This window comes from Falco cherrug, chromosome 4, assembly GCF_023634085.1.
Source record: "Falco cherrug isolate bFalChe1 chromosome 4, bFalChe1.pri, whole genome shotgun sequence".
Taxonomy (NCBI): Eukaryota; Metazoa; Chordata; class Aves; order Falconiformes; family Falconidae; genus Falco; species Falco cherrug.
In genome coordinates this window covers 3,910,909-3,938,621 of record NC_073700.1, presented here as the reverse complement: position 1 = coordinate 3,938,621, position 27,713 = coordinate 3,910,909, and the positions used below count along the sequence as shown (strand labels likewise).

General features: G+C 45.0%; 2 protein-coding genes across 3 annotated transcripts in view; one reads left to right on the top strand and one right to left on the bottom strand.

Annotated features, from left to right (window-relative positions):
• CFAP92 (cilia and flagella associated protein 92 (putative)) overlaps positions 1-27,713 on the bottom strand; it is a 90,257-nt gene that overhangs the window by 27,488 nt on the left and 35,056 nt on the right. Inside the window, 4 exon segments of the mRNA XM_055710166.1 lie at positions 3,695-3,902; positions 5,030-5,226; positions 5,425-5,613; positions 5,704-6,270. Of these exon segments, the coding sequence (XP_055566141.1) occupies positions 3,695-3,902; positions 5,030-5,146 (325 nt within the window). The 5' untranslated portion in view covers positions 5,147-5,226; positions 5,425-5,613; positions 5,704-6,270.
• The window catches only part of EFCC1 (EF-hand and coiled-coil domain containing 1), a 61,278-nt gene continuing 47,063 nt past the window's right edge, over positions 13,499-27,713 (top strand). For both annotated transcript variants that reach the window (XM_055710369.1, XM_055710368.1), the window contains exons 1-2: positions 13,499-14,427; positions 15,900-16,306. In XM_055710369.1, coding sequence (XP_055566344.1) covers positions 13,765-14,427; positions 15,900-16,306 — 1,070 coding nt within the window. In that variant the 5' untranslated portion in view covers positions 13,499-13,764. The remainder of the gene's footprint in view (positions 14,428-15,899; positions 16,307-27,713) is intronic.

Below are 27,713 nucleotides of genomic sequence, written 5' to 3'. Positions count from 1 at the left end.
AAAGGCCAAAATTTGCCATCACCTGGAAGCCAGCAAAGACAGAGCAGTGTAATATTAGGTTTTTATCCAGCTATAAAGAGGATTCTAAGAAACTGTAGCAGCTTACTTATTTCACAGAGCACAGAGCACAAGTACTGATACACCCAATAGGGCACACAATTTTTTACAGTCAATGAAAAGAAAGGTTAAGACATCTTCAGAACATTCCTTTCTTCCTTAACATGGAACGGGTTAGCGTGTAGGCAAAATGCTGGCATCTCCCCATTCATCTGAACTGGAAGCCGTGTTCCTGTCCCTTATTTCCTTGAACACACTTTCTACCTTTACAGATTTAATATTTGGTCCGTCGATCCCCTCTGTGCCCATCACTAGATGGCACTACTACCAAAACACAGCTGCATTCTGCTCGCCTAGTTACCCCAGGAATTAACCCACCTCTATTTAGATGGCGCGTGTCATTAATCATCAAAAACCCCCTACAAAGATAACCAAGCAAAGCTGGTGACACAGTGTTCCCCAACAGAACGTAAGCAGCCCTACATCAGATGCTAATATAGGAGGAAATCACATTATCTGCTGAATCCTCAGTACCTTCCTGCAGTAACAAGATTTCCCTTTGGATAATTCTATTTGGCAAGTTCATCTTTGTTTGTAGATCTAACAAAATCACAGATAAATCACAAAGGGACGACCTAGCTGCAAGGTTTGTTTTCACCAGAAAAAATGTAAAATTAAGGATAAAAAAAAGAAAAACAAAAGCAGCAAATATTGTTTGTGTTTTCACAATATGACTAAAGTAAAAATAGGGAGTGTCAAAGTAATTGCTTTCCAGTATTTTTTGGACATTTTTGTTCATAAAAACATTCTAAGAAAACAACTATTAAATTGCAAGGCCAACTGCCTAAAAGCAGAGATTTTCACAATAGAAGGTCTATGCTGCTTGAATTCATGTACGTATCCAAGACCTCAGATTCTTTTTCCACAGTCCTCTGCACCAGACAGCACACTATTGTTCAGTGTGTTGCTCAATGAAAGAATATTTCAAAACTCAGGGTTTTTCTTAATGCACAATGCAGGTCTTGGTGTAATTTCTTTCAAAGTATCCAAGCAGTAATCCTGGTGTATCAAAAGAGTTACTGAAGTTCTCCTAGAGAGCTCTGTAACACTCACTGCTGAAGTGTCTTTTTGCTTTCTCAGTTTTCTGTAACAACATGTCATATATTCTCTCCAGTGTGGAGACTGAAAATTGAAGTACAAAAAAATAAGGCACAAGATTTTCACTAACCTTGATAGCCCAGCTGGAAAGCCAAGGACCTAGGGTTTTTTTTCAGAATTCTCACATTCTATATTTATTTTAAATGTCATTAACTTTTCATTCATTTGCTCTTGACTTCGGCTGCTGTTGTGAGCTCTCAAGCCCCACGTTCTCCTGGCGGGCTCTGTAACGCAGTACCACGTGCCTCTCAGCTCTGAGCAGAGCACTCTCCACTCAACAGTGCCCTGGCGCAGAGAAATCCCAGTTTTCCCATTAGCAAGCTTGCACGGGGCTCCACAGGGACGATGAAAGCTAGCAGCAGGGTTTAAGAAGGCGCAGCTACCAACGCGCTGCCGGTACATGGAGAACCCGCTGCAAGGCCAGGTTGTTATCTGCAGCAGGTTCTCAATCAGCATAATGCAAGGCCAGATTACAGAACGGCATACAGCTGGGATCCCACCAATGCCAGGAGCTAGCACTTTCATACTTCTTCCATGCACTAGCAATTCAAAGGACATGTGGCATTCTGCTGCTTGGATTCCAGATATTTGCCAATGGCAGAGAAACAGAAAGAACCTGGGAACTTGTGTTGTAGTCATGGCTCCAGATGTTAATGCTGTCACTTACAAATGAAGCAGCAGAAAATCCCAATGCTTTTTTCTAGCGTCCCTTAATAACTTTCTGTGAGCCAGCCAAACCTCTTTCCTGCCCCAATTCTATCCCAAAGCTATTAAAAACTTGTCCTAACTAGACCTACTACCTTCAGCCTTCCTGCAACACCTTGTTCCCTCAGTAGATTCCTTGGTCCTGTTCCTGCTCATCTGTTGCCCACGGTGCCATTGCACTCCCCTTCCCTTTTCACCCATAAGCTAGTTCCAGCTTCCATACTGGTATACCTCCTACAGGAAGGGTGGAAGGCTCCTCCTGTGCCTTGGATTCCTTTGCTGCTTTGATTTTTGTACAGCTGGGTGCTGGCTGACACTCTTCAAAGTATTTTCTTTGTGATAGCACTGCATGTTTTACCCCACCTATCGGGGAAAAAAAGAAAATAAAATAAATTCCCTGGCTTAGACTTCATTGCGTAGTCTGATTGAGCCACTCAAATTTTGAGCAGTGATTTTCCCATGGCACCTCTTACCCTTTTCCTACTATCTGTAAGAAGCCACTCTTGGACTTCAAGTCTGTTCATCTGGAGATGAAAATCATCAGTGTTACTGAGATTTACCTCAAAGCCCACAGAAGAATCTAGCATAAAATGTTTTCCCTGAGTACTGCGTAGCGATACATATTCCGAAGACAATCTTGGGGCAGGCGAGGTTTGCGGGACCTCCCAGCACACTGAGCCTGCAGAGGAGGCAAACAGCCCTGGCAGTGAGCTGCGGGGGCTCCGCCGGCAGCATGCTGCCTCAGGAGGGAAAGCTTTCAAACCTTCGTCTTGCCTTCCTCCTGCGGCTCAAACATAAGGCTGCTCGTGAGAAAATACCGAACTACAAACAAGTCTCCATTCCTCAACAACGACGACTCCGGTGCTCAACCTATCTTAAAGACCAAACCCAAATGCTGTCAGAAATCTCCACCAGCTGCAAAGCCTATGTGCTGCCAAACCCCACCACCTCTGAGCAAACGTTTATTAGCATTAGTTCAATCAAAAGAAACCGAATCCTTTATTAACTAACTAGTACCTGAGATCTTATAACCCCACCAAAACCCTATCCACTGATACACATGGGAAAGAGAGAACAATTACAGTCTTTTACTAAGAAATTATGCATATTTCAATAGTAACATTAATTTTGACAGTAGTTTCAGGACATCAAATCAAAGGATACCCCATTTACTCTTAGGTTTCATTTCATGTTTAGTTCTCTGGTATTTATTAAGGACTCAGATCTCACGTCACACATATCTATAAGAGCCCTAACAAGGTCTAATGACATTAACTCAACTAGTAAAAATGAAATATAAATTATAAAATAACTGTCTTTGAAACCAATGAACTTCAAGCTAGTGTGGCCAAAATTTAGGGCTAGATTCAAGTTATGGGGTTGCGGAAGACAACAGAGGGAGAAGATGAAATCGAAAGACACACAGCATAAAAATATGGCTGTACCAGTTTGGCTTCTCAGGACAATAAGAAGAATCTTTGAAGTCTATCTTTAAAAAACGCATACATTCATTGCTACCATTACTACCCAACAGCCTCAAAGAACTTGCTAGTTTTCAAAGGTTCAGATCACAGGCCTAACTATATTTTCCTGCCATCAACATTTTCAGAAGCTGACTCATGCATTCATTAAATCACCAACAAGTAGGAATTATCTTAATGGGAATGACGTATAAATGTCAAATAATCTCAACAGTAACATCAATAGGTGCAGTCACAATTTCAAGATATGTTTTATCTTAAACATTGTCTAATATTTATTGCATTAGACTTACCAACAGCCTCTGCATCCCTTTCTAGTGAAGAAATAATATTTTGTTTACAAAGCTTTGCTTTTGAGGAAACTTTGTCCTTGGTATCCCAGATTTTTAAAGTTATTTTGTGATCTCTTAGTTTTATTAGATATTCATTGGCGACAATGATATCAACACTATGGTCCCATGATATCCACATCTTGTCATTTTCAATCCATGGTGTAATAGCCTATTAAAACAAAAGATTAAAATATTTACAGGAGATGACCAGTACTGAAGAATTTGCATTCACATGCTGACCACTATCACGACTGCTCTCAAGCCTACATATCTTATTCCCTTCAGCTTCTGCTGGGTCTTACATGATGCAACCCCCTGCCTTGCTCCGTCAGAGCAGCATATTTTGTTGGATCCAGACAAAGTGTCTTACCAAGCCAAGGTCTGATACAAAGACCCAAGGCAAGAACAAACAGCAATTAAGCTGTTGCTCAGCATGAGACTGTGGAGTGAAGACTTAACAGAATACTGTAAAAGCAAACGTATACCCTTTAAAAAGTTGAACTGGTATTTATAAAATTAAAGGACCACCACTAAGCTTCACATCTATATGCTGGCAAACAGTAAGAATAAAGCACTTAGAATTGCCAGTATAACACTTCAATCAGCAGCTTTGCAAGCGCATTTTGTCTAACAAAAATATCAAGCTGATACTCAGAAGAGCAAAGTAATCAAAGAGAGCCATTGGGAAGACTGTCATGCAAAGACAAAATGTGAGACTGCACAGATTGCTTTAAAACCAACTCTCATAACCAAATATTTTAATTATGTTAGCACTGACTTTTTAGACATGATTTCTTAACAACCCAAGGTGTATTCAAAACAATATACCAAATTCTTTAAGTTCCTGTATTTCAATGCACAGGATTCAGTTAGACACAAGCCTAAATAAAATGTGCAAAATTCTTCAAGTAACTTAAAAATCCTTTTCTCCACAACGAAGATCAAAGGCATAAATTTCATTTTTTTTATCGTTAATAAAATGTAGTTGCCTTCAAATTATTATTTTATCATCTTAGTACTTGAAAAATAAAAGCTATAAGCCCAAGGAAACTGATATCTAGAGGAAAATAAAATACTCTTTAACGCACCAGCCTCTTACTATAAACATCACAAATTACTGCTGATCTGGGCTAGCAGAGTCAAGTTCTACCTTTGATATTTGTTCGATATCTGCATGTGCAGATAAGGCCTAGACAGCTGATAAAGCAATACACAACTACAGCATTATATATCTGAAAACATTTTCCTACCTTCTATATATGGCATTTTGGATTATGTAGTTTTATTATATTTTACCTTGGAACTAGATTCTGTAAATAACTTTGCTACCACCCCAAACACCACGAAATCCAGTTTTCTAGGTACGAGGTCATCTGGTAGAAGGAAGTACTCAATGTGGTAGCAATGCTGCATTCTTGGAATAGCTCCCGATTCATCAACTTGGATTCTCTTTCCTCGAAAATCAGGGGGATTGGGTATCTTCTGCTTTTGTCCTAGAAAGAATATTAAAATTACTTGGAAGCTTTAAATGTTGTCAAAAATGACACTTTCAGGGGGAATTAATACTCTCTGCAACAACAAAATGGTTAGAGGCATTCATTCCAGCATCCCAACAGAAAAATGATTGATTGAACACAGATGAGTGGTGAACATGAAACTCTCAACCCAGTGCCCAACCCTGCGGTTCTTACCCAGGTTTAACAACTGTAATGGTCCATAAAGTTCCTGGAACTGCCCCCTTCATCCTCGCTTCCTGCAGCGTGACAGCCAGTGATTGCAATTCCCAAGGCATATATGTCCTGTTACCCAGAGAACTTCCACAAAGCAGAGCTCCACACGGCTCAAGGGAAGGCTGCCTGTACCACAGCTGCTGCCTTATGCTAAAATAACAAGTTAAATATATATATATCTCACCTTTAAACGACCAAAAATCAGAAGTGGCCAAGTTGAGTATATATGCCAAAACCAACCTTTTTTTTCACTGTTAGGCAGTAGCTGAATAATAAGCACCAGCCAAGATCAGCACCTGGAGTACCTGTGGCTACCACGGAGCCAGCGGCCAGGAAGGACCTTCAGTTGCTAGTGACAGTCACCCCATGGCAAGGGGCACCCATGCCCCGTGGCCACTTGCTGCAGCGCTCTAGCCAGGAAAATTCAAATCAACTAACATCTCTTCTAACATCATTGCCTTAAGCCATTCAAGTCTCTGCCACATGAATTTATGAAGTAATAAAAGAAGGATTCTTCGGCATTGCAGTGTCAGGTGCTGACCTGTGGGCTGGGCAGGGATGGCTAGTGAGATGGTGAGTGTGCAGGCCACAGTGGGGCCACCCACCGGGCCCAACGACATGCCTTCAGGTGGGAGCAGCCCGCTGCGGCCCCCTGGCCCTGCCGCTCCACAGGCGCTCCCAGAGCCGGCTCTGCTCAGGTCTGCCATCTCTCCTCTGTCGTCTTCCTCCATCTCCTCTTCTTCCGCTGCCTCCGCATTCTTCTGCTTTTGCTTTGCCATCTTGACGTTCAGACAGCAGACTCAAAGGCTGTGGAACAGGACAGACAGCTTTATGTTAGTGCTGAAATGAAAATCCCTACTAGAACCAAAGCAGAAGCAAGGAAGGACAGTGTGAAGAGGTGGAAAAACTCCCATTTCAGGAATGATTTCCAAGCGCGTACACACAAACTCAGCGGCTGGGTGCTGGGGGACAAGCAGGACAAACCCCTCAGCAGGGCATCCATGCCTGCCAGCACTGGCCTGCCACATGCTTCACTCAGTGCAGGCCTTCCCTGCCGACACGCTTACACCTTGTGCTCTTTGTAAGTGTGTTTCTCCACGCCTATCTCCGTTTTCAAATAATGCAGGCAGGAGCCAGCCTCTCAGACGGCAGCCGTGGAGCCACATGCAGCCCAGTGCCGTGACACCGTGACACCATGTCACTGTGGCCAGGAGCTGGGCACGAGGCTGGTGCAGCACCCAGACAGGCCACGGCCACCGCCAAGCCGGGATGGCCACCCCTGCCCAGCACTGAGCACACCAGGGGCCACCGGGCTGCAGCCCCCACAACACCCGGCCACGTTAGCTCTGCACCTCTATGAAGCATTTGAATCTGAAAATTTAGTAAGTATTGCCACATAAACATAGAATTAACAACAACAACAAAAATGCAATTGCATTCCCTTTCAAACATTTGTGATATGATATTGTGAACATTTTTCCACTGTATAAATTTGTTGCCTTGAGCACAGTTGATATTTATGGTGGAGCGGGCAAAGGAGTGAGACAAGGATTGTCTACAGCGGTAGTATGTAATTAAATACGCATGCACCTAACAAATCAAGAAAATGTTCGCTTTCCAGTACTATGAAGAGCATGTCCATTCAAATGGCTCAGCAGAAATAAGAATAAACCAGATAGAAACAAATAGAGATATGTGTTTCGGAGACAGCACCGCAGGATTACGTACACACCGAACCCCTGAGCTGTAAACAGTAGTGCAGGCTCAGGCACTTCGGTTACCCACCAGCTCCCTTTTCAGACACTCAGATTCCCTACATTGTAACTAACATGCTGTATACACACAACTTACCTATCAACTTCCCTTTCCTTCGCAGCAAAACCATTACAGGATTAGTTCAACAATTACACACCAAACAAATACTTCTGTCTTCTTGCACAAACCACACATCCTATTTTTCATAAGAACAGCTCAGTATTGAAGCCCACTTCAGTCCATTTATTTTGACAGTATTTCACATAAGGGGGGTGAAAAGGGGTGGGGCGATTCATTGCACAGATTTTGGTTCTCTTTGTTTTCCCACATGATTATGTCACACAACCCATCATTAGGAGCTCAAGCTGACATGCCAACTGTCTGCACAAAAACCAGCTGAGCGGAAATTAAAATGCCAGTGGAATAGAACATGATTGTCATGAAACCCTTTCCTGATGGATAAAAGCTTCAACGTTGCAGCGAGTGTTCCATGAACACACAGTTCCCCTGTGCCGTTCCCACCTCTGCCTTCACGGAGGGGGGCTGCTAACTCTCTTTCAGACAAACACAGTGGGAGCACCTGTATTTTTCATACGAAACGGAAAAGCACATGAAAGCCCGCAAGGATCCAAATATTACAATGACTGAACAGCTTGGTGCTCCTTTCACACCCGCGCCAGATCAAGACCCAGATCCCAGACGCCAGCCTGCCGCTCCAGCCCCCAGATCACGCGTGCGGTAGTGTAAGGGTCGGTCTAAAGAGAATGATATTGTCTCAACATTGCTAACAGAGACCTGGAGATGGAATGTGGTCCTCATGGACACCGAGACCCAGTGACCCTGAAGGAGAACTGCATGGTACTATGTATTCTATGTCTATGAGTACTATATAGGAGTATATACATATCTACTCATAGGAGTACTATGCCGCTCCCTGATACCCGGCACTGGAAGGAACAACTACGATAAGGTCGCATAACAAATGTTGTTGTTACAACGAACCAGAACATGTGTGATAACCTGGCTCAAGAAGGCAGAGACTGACAACAATCCATGGGCCAGAGGAGGAGCAACGTGTATTGCTTGGCATAAAAGAGGACTCCTTAGCAACCGAATTTCAGGAGATCTTCCCCACCAAGGATCATGACAATTGGAAGGACCGGCGGGACACTGCCTGGACCTGGAACCATAGGGACACCTTGGACCCGTGGTGGTAGCTATAATCCTCTTTCCTTTTTCTTTTTATTTTATCTTTTCTTCACTTTCTGTCTTTCTACCTATCACACGCCGCTTTACAGGCAGACAATAAAATTGTGCTGTTTGATTGAAGTATAACCCCCCGGTGTGGTCGCCTTGATTTTTGCGCTTCGAGATCATAGTAAACGAACCATCACGAGTCCACTGAGTGGACCGCGACAGGTAGCTACACCTGCAGGGGACCTGACAAACGGGACTGCGTCCCAACGGCAACACTCTCATTGCAAGCACAGACATGAGGAGAGCAGCAGGAGCGAGACCCAGCTAACCGCCAGGACTGTGCCTTAGGCAGAGCGCGGGGGCATTCCCCACTCTTCCTGCTGAAGCGGTGAAAGGAGTTCAAGATTGATGAGCTCGACGGGAAAGACAGTCTGAAGATCTGCTTTGGTATGAAGAGTCCCGGCAGGCCGTGACCAGGCACACGCTCCCCGCTTGCTGGCAGAGCTCAAACCATCAGGCCAGAAACTCACCCTCGCAACTCCTTCGGGCAAAGGCTCGGTGCTGCAAATCCTCAGCAAAGCAGATAAAACCTCAGAATTACAAGGAGTAGGGGACACCCAGGTTCTTTGTGCTGTCGAACTACACAGCACTCTGTCCAGCATGCCTGCCGGGGGGAATGTATGCTAAGGTGTCCCACTCACTCATAAGGAAGCTGATTCTGATTTTCCAGGGGTTTCAGGTTCTAGATGTCACGGGAACAGCCAGACTGACGCAAAATGGGTCTCAACACCAAGGCTGAGGCTTCCATCACCCTCCTTGCATCTGCTCCTTAGAGTCACTGTACCTCCATTCCCTTACCTCTACACACAGACTTAGTAATCTCTGATATTTACGAATATCCAGGAGAAAAAGTGCTCTGTAAAGGCTAAGTCTAAATAATACACACTTATCCAGAGAATCTACAGTCTAATTTACAGTAGAAATTAAGACAGCATCAGTGTTCTAGAAAGAAAATACTTTTCTGTGGTAATTTAGATACACACTCTTAACAGGAGTCAAAACCTTGCGGCAGAGGCTCAGATCACGCCTGCTCCCTACAGCCCGCACAGGACCTGCTGGCAAACAGCAGCCAGAGGAACAGAAAGCCAGCAGGAACATTGACTGAGGCACTGCCAGCCAAATTCTGCTCTCACTTATCCTATTGTGAATTTCCACTTTCCCCCCTCCATTTACTCCAAAGATTTGTTCATAAAACAGAAACATTTACCCCATGACCACCACTAAATAAAAGTTGAAAGCAGTAGATTTCTCTTTTCTAATTACTATAGAAGAGTTTTAAAACTATTCCAGATGCTGAATAGCTAAGAAATGTCAAATACAACACCTGGTTATTCAGAGAGTTGCAGCTGTTTCCTCTGCAGACTACATAACACATCGTTTCTTCCCTTTAAATAGTTTATGCCAAGAGAAAGGCCACAATCTAATTAGCAATACCATTCAGGATAAAAAACAAGTTGCACTTAGATAAGGTCTTTTGTTAATCCCACTGGTTTCCCAGCAGCTCTGAAGCAAGGGAGATTGCCAGTTCTTGTCCAGTTTTAACATAGATGTTTTCCTTACATTCAGAAGCTTACTAAGGTTCCCTATATCAATGAGCGAAACTCTTCCCTGTATCCACCCATACGCTCTTCACGTCACTAAACATGTAGAACATCTGCACAGTTTATCAGAAATACCTACACACTCACTGGATGTGTACGTCTAAAATCCTGTTTGTGTAAGTATTCAATGAAAACATGCTGCAGGCAGGAGCAGAATGACATGATAGATAGGGAGGAATGCTCAATTACAGTGAGACAGAGAAGGAAAACTGTAACACAGAGCTGTCCCAATACACTGGACCTAACAAACAAAAAGACAACGCCCAACGTTTCTGGAGTTACAAGTAACTTCAAGAACGTGCCAAGAACAATGCTGCACCACTAACATTATTTTAACTCTCTCTGAAGTTCCTTCTGAAAGCAACTCTTGCAGAAAAAACAGTTTTTAAAGGATCAGTAATATCACAACATGACTTCGTTGGGAAGGGTTTGGAAGACAATTTTTCGGTCCTTAGCACTACATTTTCACTTTTTTCACTTTTCTTCTTGATAGCAGAAAGTCTGGTAGGAATAATTTTTTTATTATTATTATTTTTATTTTTTTTACTGTAATGAAGTGATCTTTCCCGCAAGACGAGCATCTTCCACAGTCCTGCAGTCCTGGCCGCCTCTGTGTACTAAACAACAACCCACCGCACAAATGAGACCAGACTACCAATACCCTGGAGCATCAGACATAAACACAAACTGTGCTGATCCTCGGTCCTGCAACACATATGAACCCTGAAATAAAATCTATTTAACTTGAGCTCAAGCTGGTTTTTTCTATAGTTTACATGTCTTAACTAATCCCATGGCTACCTAATAAATTTAAAACATTATTCCATCAATGATGTTGGCAAACAAGCTTGAGTTTGATCGTGGCACCTTTTAACATCTTAAAATAAAAATATCCAGTTAAGTAATTTCAAAAGCAGTATTTTAATATACTTCTAATTTCCAGCTATTACCACAGCACTGTAGAAAGAGCCACTCTGTTCAGATCCTGCCTTCACATCAGCTCTTTCTGCAGCTGGGACTCCATTAAGATACTTTTCATGCTGCCACTGGGTGCACTGAATGCACTACCAGAACTGGGAACAACTTAGCAAAGAAAAATTCCTTGAATACTTAACTAAAATGCTGCCATCTCCCTGAGTAGGTTTAGAGAGTAAGTCGAGGACCTGGCAAACCTTGTCTGCGTAAAGAGTAAAATCTTAGTCTTGCTGTAGTTGGGAGTAAATACGGGAGGCATAATTACACTGTGACCGGCTTTTCTGTACCTCTGATATCAGGAGCACCACACTGGAAAAAACCACAAATGTTAACAGTGGAGCAACCCGGTTCAGTTTTAAAGAAAAGCAGGCTGCAAAAGGGAAGTTTACTTCTACCAAATGCAACCTCTTTGTCACAGAGAGGCTGAAGTGACATTAAAGTTTTCCCTGGTCCAACTGTTTTCACAGTTGTCTGGTGTTTAACTTGGGTCAGGTGGCTGGGTTTTAAGAAAACATGATGCAAAACCCAACTGCCCAACAGTTGGAGCTTCTCCTGAAGAATCAAACAAAATTCAGCAGCCAAAGGCTATTTTGCTACAATCAAGTATCCGCTTTCTTTCAGAGATGAGACTTTGGTGGATATGAATTGACATAATTTCTGATACTCTCATTTCCCCGTCACGGGGATAACAGAGAAAGCCAAAGATTTGTTATGCCATTGATATCCTTTGTCCTTTCAAACCAGAAGCCCAACAGATGGGCAATGAGGAATTTGATAGAGGCCCTAATGCCCCCCAGTACGGCTAACGATGCCTCTCTTCCATCCAGAGACATCACCAAGAAACCCAACTGGGAACCGTAGGTGCTAAAGTACAATTTACGCTGACAGGTTTATAGCCTGGTAAAGATTCTGGCAGCCTTTAAATCAATTATTTCCACTTGATAAATATTTTTACAATTGAAACTAGCCAGACCAAAACACATTTAGATTGTTGCATTGTCTAACTCCAGGGCCTCTAGGCTTTAGTTGGTCTTTGGGGTCGGTGGGTTTGATGCGTGTGGATAACAGATGTGGGTTTACATAGTATCTGCTAAAAACATTCAAGGTTTATGTTACTGCCTTTCTGGTCTCTCTTTGGTGCTGCATTACAGGGACATTTTGACCCTAAGTAAATTTCTTGCATTAATAATGTTATCAGACTAAGAAAAGCTGAAGTTTTATAGGTGTATACAGCTATGAGGGCAAATAAGGAATATATACGCATCCACTTCATCCAGTCACGCCTCAAGTCAATCAAAACCAAAAGTTACAAGTTTTGTATCGCTTCAAACAAGAGGAAAATGGGAGAATCACTCTTCAAAGGTACAAGAATACATCAGAAAAACCCACTCAAAAAGCCTTTAGGTAAGTCCGTGGGATGGACAGCTTTCTAACAACCGCAGGGGTACCAAACGCTACAGTTTTGGGTAACAGCCACACAGCAGATCGCTGGTGGGTAACGCTCAGCCCTTGGGAACAGGAAGGCTGATCCTGTGGAGCATCGAGCACCCTGGGGGACCTGCACCTTGTAGCGTAAAACCCAAAGGAGATGTTCAGCCAGCCAGCCTTGACGCTGCCACCTACCACAGGAACAATCAGAAATCTGACTTTTGGTAAAGAGGAAGGTCAACAGTCTTCCAGAGGATGTTTTTTCTTGATGTGCAGCGCACAGCAGCCAGTCGACGTTCCCATGCAACTGTGGTAAGCAGAAGCAGCACCCTGAGCGCACCCGCCGTCCTTACCGTGCCCTGAACGCCCTCGGGTGGGACCCCCGCCCCCTGCCCAAGAGCACCGTTTGCACCCAGCGCTGAGCACCCACCTCTGCCCCCCGCCCAGCCTGCCGGCCGGGCCCCGCAGCGCGCCCCCACCGCCCTGCCCGCCGCTGGTCACCCCCCAGCTCGGCCACCCCAGCCAGGCCTCGGGCACGGCCGGTGCCGCGGTCGCCCCTGGCCCGTCCCGCCGGCGGAGGAGCCCGGCTGGTGCCGCTCCCTGACCGCGGCTGCGGCCCGCGCCCGGGGAGGTACGGGCCCTGCCCGGGGGGGGGGGGTCGGACCCTGCCGGTACGGGCCCTGCGGGGGGGGTACGGACCCTGCCTGGGGGGCTACGGGCCCTGCCCGGGGGGCTACGGGCCCTGCCCCGGGGGGTACGGGCCCGGCCCGGCGGGGGGGTACGGGCTCTGCCCGGCGGGGGGGTACGGGCTCTGCCCGGCATTCACTCATCCCTCTCACAGGCAACAGCTGAAGCAATCCATGCGGACACCGGGCAGGCACCAGCCGCCGGGGTGGGAGAGCCCGTCCCGGGCGGGCAGAAGGACCGACTCTGGTGCCCGTTCGTTTCGTCGGTTCAGCGGGACCCCTCGCTCCTCCGCCAGCGCAGCCACGGCGGGGCGGCCGGCGCTGCTCGCCTCACGGGGGAGGCGGAGATAACCGGGTCCCGAGTGGGCAACGAGCCTGGAGCCCGGGCCGGCCGGGGCCCCTGCGCTGACAGGCGGGGGGGAGCGGGCGGCACCTGCCCTCTGGGCCGCACGCACCGGCCCCGGCCCCGGGGAGGGCAGAGCCCGCCGGGGGGGAGCCCCGGTCCCGCCCCGCCCCGCCGCGGGGGCCGGGCTGCGAGGCGAGGCGGGGGCCGCCCCGGGGCAGGACGGCCGGGCGGCGCGGCGGGGCCGGCGGGCGCGATGGAGCCGCCTGAGGGCTGGGACCCGTACGGGCGGCCGGCCCGGCGGACGCAGTGGCTGGTGAGCGCCCTGGCCTACCACTACGGGCTGGACCGCGGCGTGGAGAACGAGATCGTGGTGCTGGCCACCGGCCTGGACCAGTACCTGCAGGAGATCTTCCACCACCTGGACTGCGCCGGCGCCGGCCGCATCCCCGGCGAGGACTTCCGGACGCTGTGCCAGGTGCTGGGGCTGGAGGAGGCGGCGGCGGCCGAGCCCGAGGAGTGCGCGGGGCTGTGGGACGGGCTCTCGGCCGAGCTCACCTTCCGACAGTTCCACGCCCGCCTCTGCGGCTACTTCAGCACCCAGGCGGGCAGCGCCGCGCCGCGCCTGCCGCTGGGCCGGGAGAGCGAGCACATCGAGCGGCAGATCCGGCTGCGCAGCCCCCGCCGCCGGGACCCGGCGGTTCCCGGCGCGGCGGGGCGGCCCGGCGGCGGGGGGCAGGCGGCGGGGCGGCGGCCGGCGGGGCCCTGCCCGCCCGAGTGCTACGAGGAGGTGGTGGCGCTGGAGCGGGCCGAGGACCGCATCGCCAAGCTGGAGGAGGAGAACGGCAGCCTGCGGGAGCTGGTGGAGGACATGCGGGCCGCCCTGCAGAGCAGCGACGCCCGCTGCCTGGCGCTGCAGGTGAGTGCCGGCACGCTCGGCTGCCTGGGGGGGGGATCCTGAGAACCCCTAGTGCCCCCGCCGCGGGCAGGGACCCCCCCGGGGCAGGCTGCCCCCAGCCCCGTCCCGCCTGGCCTCGGGGGCAGCCCCTGTGCCCGGCCAGCCCCGCGCCCCCTCACCGGGCAGAGCTGCCCCGCAGCAGCCCAGCCCATCTTCCCTCCTTCAGCCTGCAGCCGCTCCCCCGTGTCCCACCGCTGCGTGCCCATGTAACCCCCCCAGCTTTCCTCTGCCCTGCCCCGGGCCGGTCCCCAGGGCAGCAGCCCGCAGCGCCGCTTCCACCTTTGGCAGCAACATCTTTAGCAAAGTCTGGTTACACAGAGAGACTTCAAGGAGGGATGTACTTTCACCAGTGTGACATTCTATGTATCAGGGATGCGCTGAAAACCACCCTGCTAAAATTGTGGAAGATATCCATTTAACAAACCTGAGCGTACAACTGCTGCTGGTCAGTTATGTGACAGTTACACCTTGCTGGGGGATGGGGGGGGGGGGGGGCAAAGTAAGAAGGAACTTTTGGGTTCTTACCTGCACAAGCATGTGCAGTGACTCAGCCATAGATGCCTGAGATCTTTGCCTCAGGAACAGAAGTGTGTTTTCTTCAGAGCACGGTCATGGGGGTTCAGAGTTGGAGGCAGATCTGCAAACAGTCCCTGGCTCCTCCATTAGTTCTGGGGCAGGTTTCTGTTCCTGCTGTATCAGCTCAAGCAAGACACATACACGTACCTAAACAGCAGTTAAATTACTCTGGCATGAAATAGCCTAGAAGGGGCAAAGCACTGAAGGGCAGAGCTCACTTGCTGTTCCGGCAGGTCAGCCCTGGCTAGATTTAACACTAACACAGCACCCGCAGGACTCTGCTCCACGTGTGATGCTGCCATTTGCATTAGCTAGCTGTCCACCTTCACAGCATCCAGTGTGGCAGGTGAAAGCCACTTGTACCATTGCCATTTGAAAAGCGAAAGGATGTCAGAAGCAAACACAAAGTTGCCAAAGGCCCCAGAATGAATCAGAAGAGCAAAGAGCTCCAGAACTCCACCGCCTGCTCTCTATTCACTTCTACTGAACACAACTTAAAAAACATAACTGGAAGTATTTTCTTTTTTTCAGAATACTAGTTGCTTTTTGACGACAGACTATAGCAGTGACATTAAAGCTGTACAAAAACTTTTGCAATAACTTGATTTTCCACTTCAATGGGTAGTTTTAAAATTAAATTTATAGATAACCAATTTAAAAACTCCTTTCCAGCGGTTGTTTTCTTGTCTCTGTATTTCACAAAGGTAACTTGTCACTGATCAGCTAGCTATAGGTCATTAAAAAAACCTCCAGTGAGACACAATCCATCCATTTTCACTCTTGATGTGAGTGTTTTACTTGCCAGTTGTTTTAAAACACATTAATTTCTCCCTGCTTTCTGCTCCTGTTCATTATAGGTAGGACTGCGGAAAAGCCATGCTAACCATAAGGACGAGGGGACCTGTTTTGTAGGGAGTAAGAGACCATTAACACAGAACAACTCCCAGACCAAGTGCCTTCAAAGTGTCCTGAAGGAAGTGGAACTCATCCGGAGCTCCAGGGATGGGCAAATTGAAGAAGCAATTAGGTTCAATCAAGAGTTAGAAAGAGAGCTGAAGAGCTCTCAGGAAGCTCTGGTCAGTCTGGAGGATTGCAACCGTAACCTGAAGAGGGAACAAGCAGAAATGAGGAAGAAGGTTGAAGAGGCGAGGCACGCCGTCCTGAACAGCCTCGGCAAAGTGAAGGAGCTAGAAGTGAAAGCTAACGAAGTGCCACATCTGCAAATATACATTCAGCAGCTAGAATCGGAACTGCAGCACTATAGGTAAGTTTGAGTCCATCAAAAAATGCCAATAAAATCACAATGTTGGAACGCAAGTTAGCTTGAAAAATCACTGATGGTAGCTTATTAAACGTTTCCAAATACATCTTCTAAAATATAGCCAAGAGGGAAACTAGAAGCTGTTTATCAATTTTCTTGGGAGGGATCCATGACAGAACCGGGCGCGTTCAGCAGAAGGTTGCCCAAAATCAGGGCGCTGACCTACAGAGAGCTGAATTAGTCCTCAGACGTACAGCAATAGGACTCAACGGAGTAACACTTCAAGTAAGCCTCAAAAGTAATTGATGACTGTCCTGCAGAATCCGCTTCCAACACACTTAATTTTTCACCTTAACTAGCTAATATCAGTGCAGTCATTTCCTGCTAGTTAGGTCGCACATACAAAGCCAGCGGTAATCAGATGGCTGACACGCCGTTTCTTATAAAACCTCTTCAGCTTGTCATACGCATTGGAGTAAAACACACAAGGCCAACTTCTGGCCAGCAGTTTTAACTCTGCGGTGACTTTATTGCTTCCTCACTCACAGAATATGTAATACTCCAGAAGAGAAAAGTTAAACCACTTTCCTAAAACCACACCATAATGTGGTGGGAGTCTCAAACAAAAATGAGATCATCCAACTAAAACCCACTTTTGTAATAGCATAAATAGTTTCCAAAAGTCAGAAAGCTGGTCACAAATTTAATAGCTCACTGCTTTTGTTGGTTTTTATCTCAGACAGAACTTGGACTCATTGATGGTTATTAAGTGCTAGGCATTTCTTTGCAAGTTTCAAATGGACCTATGGAATAAAATCCTGTTTATATTTTTACTGACCCAAATTATACTTTTTTCCTAACTACTAAATCTAATATTTTAATACATTGTCTATTCTGAACTCCTTGTCTCTTCCTAAACTTATACTTCCTCTGTTTGCTTATAAGAAGAGTTCATAGTGAGTTATTTGTAGCATCTTTGCTATTGTACTGTTTTATGAAGTGAGGAAATTCTAAAAATAATAATTTTATCCAGTGTCTTTCTATAAGCATTGTGTATATTAATACCCGTGTGGCTGCAGAAGATAAAAGCATTTATTTAAACATCTATAGGAATTTAAAAACACTGTGAGGGCACATAATGTTTGAGGTGACTGTCGTTTACAGGGATATCTGGATGAATGATACAATTCTTAGTGGCAAGAGAGATCATGCTACTTGTCTAGTCTATCAGGTTCTCCCTGGCATGAGCAAAGACTTAAGATGAGTTCTTGTCCTGCAGAATTTTTTTCCAGATTATGGTGGAGGATAAAAGTTGCCTTTAAACAGGTAGGGAGGAACTAGTTAAAGACAATAAGAAATGTCAGCTGGGCCTTGCAGAGCAGGAACTTTTATGGGTTACATCAAAACAAACAGCGTGAGCTTAAAAATGTAAATTATATGTTCTTTGTAAGATAATCTTCATCTATAATATTTATTTTAAAATTGCATGCTCATTTTTAAGGGGATTGTAACGCTCAGGAACGATGCTAGACCGACTGTTTGAAAACTATACTCCTTTTTTAGCCCTGCGGCCCATTTAGCACAGGACCAGGCCAGCTTCCACGTGCAAGACCCTTTAACGGATCTTAATTCTATGTTAGCCATAAAGCACTTCTGTCTCCCTTGTCCATGTAATGCAGCCCTTGGCTTGAACAGTTGAACAGCAGAGCCACTTAACGATGATTGTGACTTGCATGCCTGTGGTCCTGTTCCACGGCTCTGCAGTATGTGGAATACCGTAATTCCACACACTCCATAGTGTGGCGCAGAGATGCCCAAATTGCCAGAAAATAGGTAACTGAAGCAGTGCAGAGCTCTGGGTTACTGTGATGAAAGAACTGAACGCTGGCAGGGCTAGCTCTGCGCTCTGCAGCCATCGGCAGCACGGCTTGTCCCACTTGCTTGACTTGCTTCCACTTGTGCTAGAGATGGCAGAAACTCCTGCTCATGGAGAATCATCTCCTGTGGTGCAGAAGTCCAAAACCCATGGGCGTAGCTTGGGTGAGGCGCTAGGAGCGCACATGGAGGGGAAGCTGATGAGTTGGCCAAAGCACAGAGATTGAGGGACAGCTGCTACCTCCTGCAGATTTCCAGTCTGTCAACTGGCAACTGTATTACTTGCAATGTTATTTAAGTCGGTATGTATTACGCTGGGTGCGTGTCTTAGGTTTTGGTCCCCTCTCTCCACCATTTCTACTGTCGTTAATTTTTTAGTCCCTGTCAATTTTGCGGGTCAGCTCAGATACTTTAAAGGTAAACTTCAAGAAATTCCTTTCTGAAAAACATGAGTTAAATTCATTTCAGAGGGAAAAGATGTCACAAGAAATTGTATATGTATCATTGCTATTATATATTTTTTAAATTGCATAATTTACAATGTCAGTATACAGAAAAGTTTAGGAAGTTATGCAGGTCCGATTTTTTTATGCAGTGCTGCCTGGAGAGTTATTCTCATTTTGTACAGTTACACTTGATTTCGTTTTCCCAGGTATAAGACTTTTCATTTGTAACTGATCAACTTTTCCATTTTTGGACTACTCTTCCAGTTTCTCAAGATGATATTGGGACTAACCTCCAAATTGCTGTCTTTCCCTCCCAGCCTGGTGTCAATTGCACACATGTAATTTCTCTTTCAAAAGCTGGAAGCCTAAATGAACATACTGGCTAGGTCCCAGGACAGATTCTCGTGACCTCCACCTGGTAAACTGTCTTTATCTGAGAGCAAATCGTTAACAGCTATTCCCTGAACTCCTATTTTTCCCCATAAGTTTTGCTCCAGCTCAAGGAACATCCATGTATGCTAATATAGTCTATGATTTATAACTATTGTTTATAAGAATGCCACACCTAAAGATGTTACTACAATGAAGGTGTCACATCTACAGCTTCTTTTTATCCATTCAACCATTTTCTCTGTCGGAAAAGGAAATTAGATTGGTTTGACATGAATTGTTCCTGCCAAATATAAGTTGGCTGTGTTTTCTATACTACATTGTAGGTGGCTCAGAAATTGATTACTTAATAAAGTTTACAGATTCTTTTTCTCTTCAATAGCACTGAAGGAAGTAACAGAATTTAACAACCTTTTTTGATCCTGGTGTACCAAATAAAAAGAAAGGTCATTTAGGATTGAACTAGACTTCATAATGGAGATGTTCACAGAGGTTTTATGTTGCTGTGTTAGCCAGCAGCACAGTAATTACGTAGGTCAGTGGAAGGGGTCATAAAATACTAAAAATGCTTCCCATGTGCATGGTCTGTCTCCCAAATTACTTAATTATCCATCAGCATTTATATGTGTGAATGAGAAGGAATCCTTTTTACACGGAACGCAGACAGTATTGTTTCCTCCCCTCATAATCTTTTATAAATATGAAGATGGAGTCTTCTAGCATAATTTCCTCCATTGTTTCTTTCATAAAGTCACCAGTGTTAATTTTTCTAAAAAATTACAGTTTCGGTTATCCTATGTCAGAAATAGTTCAATTTTTCTTTTAGGAGACAGTGTCCTGATCTTTTCAGTAATTTCTCAGGTTATCATTTACTCCCTAAAAATATAACAAGATGGACCAAACAGATCCAAATCAATAATCCAAGAACAGGAGAGGAATATGGAAATATTCCTAACTCGTAAAGAATCAGCTCCTTTAAGTGAAGAAAGAAAAGCCCTAGGAAGGAAACACTAATCCACAAAAGGAGGTGTACATAGTAGGTTATTTCTAATTGGAATGATAATGCATGTTTTATATTTAGACATGTTAGAACTGTTCTATTTTTTAAAAATAGACATTAAATAAAGAAAATCTGGACAACTTTCTGCTTGACTTCTGTCATCAATACCAGCTACTTGCTGGTTGTAAGGTGAAGTGCATCTTGGCAATTTATTTCAGACGGCACGAAGTTTGGATGGAGGCGGCGGGTGTGCATGTGCTGGACCACACAAAAGGCTCGATCGAGCTGCAGGCAATAGGTACGTCCTTGGGCAGGAGCGAGGGCAGGCAGGGAGCAGTGACTGATGGCAGGCAGTGAGAGCTGTGACAGGCAGGGGACTGAGCTCATGGAGAGCAAAATAAAATGTTACTTTGCAGAGTTATCTCTAAGAGCACTCAAGCAGTTGTTCTAGGTGAACCGAGGTGATGTCATTTTATTTTCTAATTCTGCTTGTACCTGATACTTTCTTCCACTTAAGGATGTGAGAAGTTATATATTACATAGAAGTCTGTGGAAAAAAACCCACAGAACTTAAAGTTTTTTAAGAACTTAACAGAAGCAGGTGAGCATGTTACCATCATACAAAGCTTAGACTACTTGCATGTCTTGCCATAGAAGAATGATAAGTGAAGTGAGCAAATCGGGTTACTACTTATTCGAAACACTAAAGGAACATTCTGGTTTCACAGGAAGGGATAATGGAAGGTATTGTTACATATGGTAGAAAGAACTATAGAGAGAAATTTAAATACGTTAATTTGATATTGAAGAAAGCATAGAGCATCTCTTCCTATGGAAGAGCTAAAATGCAAGAAGAATCTTTTAGTTCTTTTTAGCATTAATAATACTTGCTTCCCATAATAATAGCAAAACCTTTACTTAAATCTATTCAAATTAATGCTAGTGCCTTTATCCAGAAGGAAGCTTGTGCTTGGGTGCTAATTCTGACATTGGAAATGTATCCAGTTCTCTGGCCTTACTCAGTGCAGGGCTCTTAGTTACACGGTGTTTATTCTTGGGAGGCTTTCCCTGGTTTCTCGCTAAATCCTCTTTTTCATCTGGCTTGCCTTATGTGCTGTGCTGGGAGTAAATCACTGTGAGCACAATAGCAGTGCCACACACACAGACCCAGTCCCTGGGCTGGACGTGCTTTCGCCGTGTCCCAGGGATCCTCCCAAGCTTTGCTGAGGCACCATTTGTTGAACCCGCCGTGGCTGTCACGTAGCAGCCCCCACTGCACGTACCTTCCTGGGGACGGAGAGATTAAAGCGCACTGCAAGCCCTGCCGTAGTCAGCAGTAACAAAAAGATAGTCCAAGCCAAAGGAGTAGGTTTTGTCATCTCATACACACTATCTGGCACAGGCAGCTGCCTCTTAAAGCTGTCTCCTCCTGCCCTTCTCTGTGTAATTTGAATCATGCTGACCCCCTCCTATACTGGAGAGGTTATTTTTCTCACCTGAAGGTGTGCAGTCACTTTTTCTGCTGAATTAGTGCCTAGAAATTCAGCCAGCAGCTTGGTGGACCCCATGCCTCCCTGGCAAGCTGCATCACACCTCTCCAGCTTTATCGTCTTCCCCCAAGAAAACAGACACCTTTTGCTGCCCAAACTTTCTAGGTGATGCAACATATATACCTTGTCTTATGCCAGCAAAAGCTGAAGATTAATTTCATACACAAAGATAAATTAAAGAAAAAAACTGCTCCCCCACCCCTTTCAAATAATTTCCGAAGACTGGGCTCCCTGTCGGAGGCTACACCACTGAAAGCATGCCTCTAGAACAAAGTCACTCACTCACCCTCATTGCAAAAGCCAAAATCAAACAGAATTGGTCCCAGCTGGTAGGGGGCCCTCAGCTGCACCCCTCCGGATCACCTGGGTGAGCTCCTGTGCAGCTCCTTCCTGTATCGCATATTAGCAGTGTGTTACCTTCTGCCATAAAGGCTGCCCGGGTACCTGCCGGATGGGCCTCCCTCACCGACCGTGGGGCATCGCTGCCGTCTGCTAGTGCTGTGCTCAATTTATAGACCTTAGAATTGCATTAACCTTGGTGATACCCATCGAAGAGATCCTGACCCTTCAGCTCCCGCTGCGTGTAGATACAAGCACAGCAAACTCCACGCATTGTGGGTATCCTGGGAATGGAGTTACCAGCTTAAGACAGGGATCTCTGCATCTGTCTTGACCTAGAAGCCAACTAACATCAGTCTAGGAGGGCTGCATAAAAAGAACAATTATTATTAGCAATAAAAACGCATCCATAAGCCAAGAGTTTGTAGCCTCCTGTCCCAAAGTGTTACAGCTCATTATGAACCTGGCTGGCAAATGTTGCCCGTGCAGTCACACACTCTTGATTTATTTCTTAAGCACGCCTCTCATTTACTCCTTCAGCAAGCCTGACAAGTCTGTAGCCCCTGCTGCTCAGGGGATGCCTGCTGGAGCACCCAGCTTCTCCCGCCTGGCTGGAAGGTCCCTGTATGACCAGGTGCCCCCCGCGCTCCGCTGGGGCACCCTGCCACCAGACCTGCTGCATTCATTGGCAGCGTTCCTTTGCTTGTAGGAGTAACGGGAACATAACAGGGCAATAAATCTACTGAATGGAAGTTTACCAAACCTCCCTAATAGATGCTTCAAAAAAACAGCCGTATTGTAAAAATTTGCTTTTTCTTCAGGTCAGTTTTGTAAGTCAAAGCAGCAATACATAACCTCAAAGTTTAATAGCAGTCATACGCAACCTATGGCTTAAACTTGGGGCTTCTGTGTTTACCTCCCTGAATGTCAAAGATATTGACAAAACCCTGAAGTAGAAACACAGGGGTGAGACCCTGAGAGGACCAGGGTATTGACAAGCCAGGCACTAAACACACCTTTTGTATGAAGTTTGCATCGACTCCACCGAGCCCCTCCAGAGATAAAATTAAAACAAATCAACCAAGCGGGTTTAGCACAGGTCATTTTTGCTGTCGATTCACATAAGTTACTTGGAAAACCCAGACACTGCTGACCATCTGCGCTCGGGCACAAGCAGAGAATTCTGCACTCTTTTAAGCTTCTTATTCTGCTGGAGGCATTAAAGGGGAATACATTTTTCTTTCCTTCATAAAACTTGAAAATTACTTAATGAAAATGAGGAGAGAAGTTCTACTAAAGCAGTAAGAAGTGATTATTTACTCTTTGCTCCTCATCTCACTTTCCTTCAGGGTACAAAATAGACAAGGTACTTTGTAAGATAGATGCTGACAACCCAAGTTATCCAACAGATTCAAGTGATTTGTTCTGCTAAAAATAGTCTGCTCTCAGAATACGGACAGATTAACGGTCTACAGGGGAGGATACCTTCTCTCTTGAGCGTATCCCCAAAGCAACAGTGATGTGACAAGATGAGTGAAGTCACCCTAGAATAGTTCAAGGGAAATTTGTGTATGTTATGCTTAAAAAACAAAACTCAACAAAAATCCTTTTAATTTATGCACTAGGAGGAAAAAAAAAAAAAAAAAAAAAGAGCATGGAATCTAGACATGCTAGAGGGAGCTGCCCACGCAGACCTGCCCTTCAATTTGCAAGAAATATGTTCCATTTCAGCAGCTTGCTTCAACCAGTTGTCTAACAGTTAGTCATCCCGAGAGAGAAATTAATGTAGCCTCTTAATAGGTGCACAGGCAATCATTCTATTGAATCATTTATTTAAATTCTCAAAAAGCTTTTTTTATGTAGTGTAAATACTAAATTATCTGGACACCTGGGAAAACATCTAGAAAGTAAAATCAATTGACTCTGTGACTTCGCTGGGAACTTGCCATAACACAAACCAGCCAAATTTAGTTCTTAAACCCCATCCCTTAGGATAGCACAGGCAAGATCACAAGATTTTAAATACCGTCACGTTACTTAGGACACTGCCAGGGATACTCACAGAGGTAGATAGTCAATCTGTATTTAAAACTGCCTAGACTCTAAGCGGGGGTGGGGGGGAGAGGATGAGCTAGTAGGTGTCGCTGATGTTAGGAAATACAATATAGGCAATTTCTGTATTTTCAATGACACAAGACAATTATTTAGCAGTACTGCAAATATTTGCGGGAGTTTGTTCTGTTTACTCATCTTCTCACCGTAGTCAGAATTCTGGCTGAATCGCTGGCCATGTTTACTGTACTGTTCTCCTCCTTCCTTCTCCAGTACTTTTTTTCAACTTTATCAGGATCTCATCTGCCTGCTCAGCAGAATGATTAAAATCCAGACTGATACTTGCCTCTCTAGCACTTGGCTTAGAGTATTCTCTTTGCGATGCTCAGCATATTTTCCTATATTTGCCAGATTTGCCTGCCAACGTGAATCCCAACTATTCATAACTATAGCCACTGAAACAACCTAAGAAAAAACACAGTCACAACTGCCCTTAAACTAGACAAAGAAAAGAAAAAATAAAACTTTGACTAAATGCATCTGATCTTAAAGCTTCAAGTTCTGAGATAATCCCAAACTGGGAACACAGAGACTGAGATTTTTTGTGGGGGCTGGGGAGAGGAGAAGGACAGGAACATCAGCTGGACAGAGTGTTTGCTTCAGTCCGTTATAAAGAAGAGATATTTTCACAATTCCAGATGTAGAACCTACCTGTGTGCTCAAGTCAAGCACCTAAAAGTTGTAAGATATATCAACAGGCTGGCTTTGGTTGTTACTTACAGAGATCATTCTTTATCTATGAAAAAAGGAGGGGGGTTGTACAGTTTTATAGCTTTTCATAATGCCCATCTGAAAATCTGACGAATTCTGACAGTGTCCTTAAAGGATCACAAAGTTGCTGCTCAACTTTAAAAGACTGACAATGTATGAAAAGCATGGAATGAAGCTGGGTCACTACTGCAGATACCTGTATCGCAGGATGCTGACTGCGTCCTATTCACTGATGCCATTTCACATAGGAACATACTTTATAAAAAAAAGTGGTTGGACAAAAAATGTCAAATGTAAGCTCTGAGCATGATACATCTTCAGAAATTTACTTCTGTATAACAATTAGCTTCAGCCTTCATAGCATCCTGCTTAAAACCACTTGAAAAATAAGGCGTAGAAGCTGTGACTGACCGTGTGTTGCAGTCCCTCCTTGTTTGTGGAAAAAAATGTTCTTTGAAGGGTGCCTGAGCTTCAAGCGCTAATTGCCATCACATCACACACCATCCATTTCAAGAAAAGAGGTGCCAAGTGGTAGGAATCAGGTTACAGTGGAAAGACCCCAAACCTTGCAATAAATCTACAGAATAAAATCAGGCCCTGTGCTTTGTTCTGTGAAGAGTCTCTTTTCAGAGCAGAACGTTTCAGGGAAGGGTCACGATGTCACATTAATCATAACACCGAGAAATCTGGCATTCACGAGCACATCTGCTCTGCTTTTATTCTCTGTACTTGACCCCCTTGCATGTCCTTGGTGTTAGTTCACATAACTTAAAAGTATTTGGAACTGCATATAGTGGGGTCAGCCGAGTTTAAAGCAGAACATTGTCAGGCTGAAGTTGAACTCCGAGGAAAGTATTTTCACACTGGAGCTGGTAGGTCTCCATAGCACTCTGCTTAGCAGAAGATTACACAATATAAGCAATCAAAGCAAAGCCAATGCTTATGAATACTGCACAAAAGTAGGTTATGCTACCCATTTCTGTGTCAGCAAATAGCCAAGGGTGGGATTTCCAACAGTATATGTGCACCTGTATTTAGTAAAAAAACAGTATACGTTACACCTGTATTTTGTGGTGCATCAGCGTGCTGACTCCCCGTGAGCCCGCTCTAGAGCTCCTGCATGGGCACAACGTCCTGAGCATCCCACATCCCCGTGCTGCAGAGCTGCACAGCACAAACCCGCTCTTTGGAATTCATTCCAGTGATTTTATACCCCACAACACAAGCACGCCCTTGAAAGCACAGATCTCGGATATTCTTTACTGCAGAACAGTCAAGGGGGCTGTTTATAGCTGTTTAATTCGGTGGCCTGACAGATCTGGCACGAACGGGGTAAACAGATGGACCACTCACTTACAGAGACTGCTCTGATTTAATATAGATCCAGGCAAAGTACTCAGGCTGAACAGTTCATCCTCCAAAAATATAGTTTGGAAACAGTTTAAACTAGTTGCATATTTAGGTTACATCAGGCAAAATTCCACATAGACAAAAATAAAAGGAAAAGCAGAAATATTGTGGTCCTTTATTTGGACATTTTCTTGCTGGGATGTTTTGATTTTTCCTATCTGAATGACATTAAATCACTACAGCTAAATTCAATTTCAAAATACCATTTTAAGACATGAAAAAATAAATGAAACCCACATGGAATACTTCATTTTATGTTGAAGAGGCAGCTTCCTTAGATGCAAAACATATTTTTCCTCGGATTCCTAATTCAACCAAACAAAAACAAAGAAAAAAGGAAACATTTGAACTGCTATAAGCAAAAGTCAGGAGAGAAGCTGGTCCTTAGCCTGAAAGATCTGTATTTCCATTCATGATCATACATAGCTCTGCTTAATTTCCAATCCTATCCACAGTCCCCAGGACAATTCTTTTAGGAGAGGAAAAAGAACAACAACAAAAAAACCCCAAAAGGATGCTCTTAGCTGACATGGTTGGAAAGCCGGTATGTCTGTGCTGCTGGAGCCCTGCCCGTGGTGTGCCTGGTTTTGCAGGAGAAGACTTCTGGCTGTGAAATATTACCGCCACTGGTACGATATTCCCGGGTGAAGGCGCTGACTTGGAATGAAAGACCTTTTCAGTGTAGCCAGGGGGTTGGCATCTTTCAGAAAAGTTATGATTGATCTCTATACACTAGAATTATATACTGAGTCTCTTCTTGTGCTGTCAATCTTACGCTTGCTGCTTTTCTCCCTCTCCTGTTGTTACCCACCTTTGCTCTCTTTGGTTTGGGGTTTTTTGTTCATCATGATCTACGGTTTCCAAATGGTGCTTCGAATACATTTTAAAAGAGGAAACTTTAAAAAACATTTATTTAAAGCTTTTTGGGTAAATATTATGCACTATGTGAACAATGTAAGCTCAGAATTCACATCAAATAATCATGATTAAACGTCTAAAATCCTGAGAGCTCTGAAGTGTATAGACCTGTACTTTGTATAAATCAGAGAAACTATCAATCCCTAAGGCCTGGCACTTGTTGTGAAGCCCCAAAAATAATTTATACTTAAATTGCAGTTCTCCAGCGTTATCAGTTATGGCTCTGCTTCTGCAAACAGCACTGTCTTGTATCAAACAAATCTTTTCTTCTATTTAGGATACAGGTTACTGATAATCTAAATTACCTCTCTATTAAACAATGTTCTTTTTAGAACGGAAGATTATTAATGCTGGAAAGGTAGCAATTATTTCTTCCCCTTCCAAGAAGTGAGCTTTTCTGTGGCAGGCTCCCATGGATTAGGCTAAATTAACGGAGTTCTGTTGTGGGAGCGAGCATGACGCATGGTACCGAAGTCACCGGGAAGTGACTGATGCTTCACTGCCTCACGTGCTCCAGTCAAAACTTTTAATTCTATTAATCTGCATCCACCTGTCATTATATAGACGAAACAAACAGAAAATAACCCCTAAGCAAAGCCATGGCTCCCTAGGCAGAGCCCCCCCAGAACCTCCTGCCGGCCCCTGGAGCTGCTCCGGCA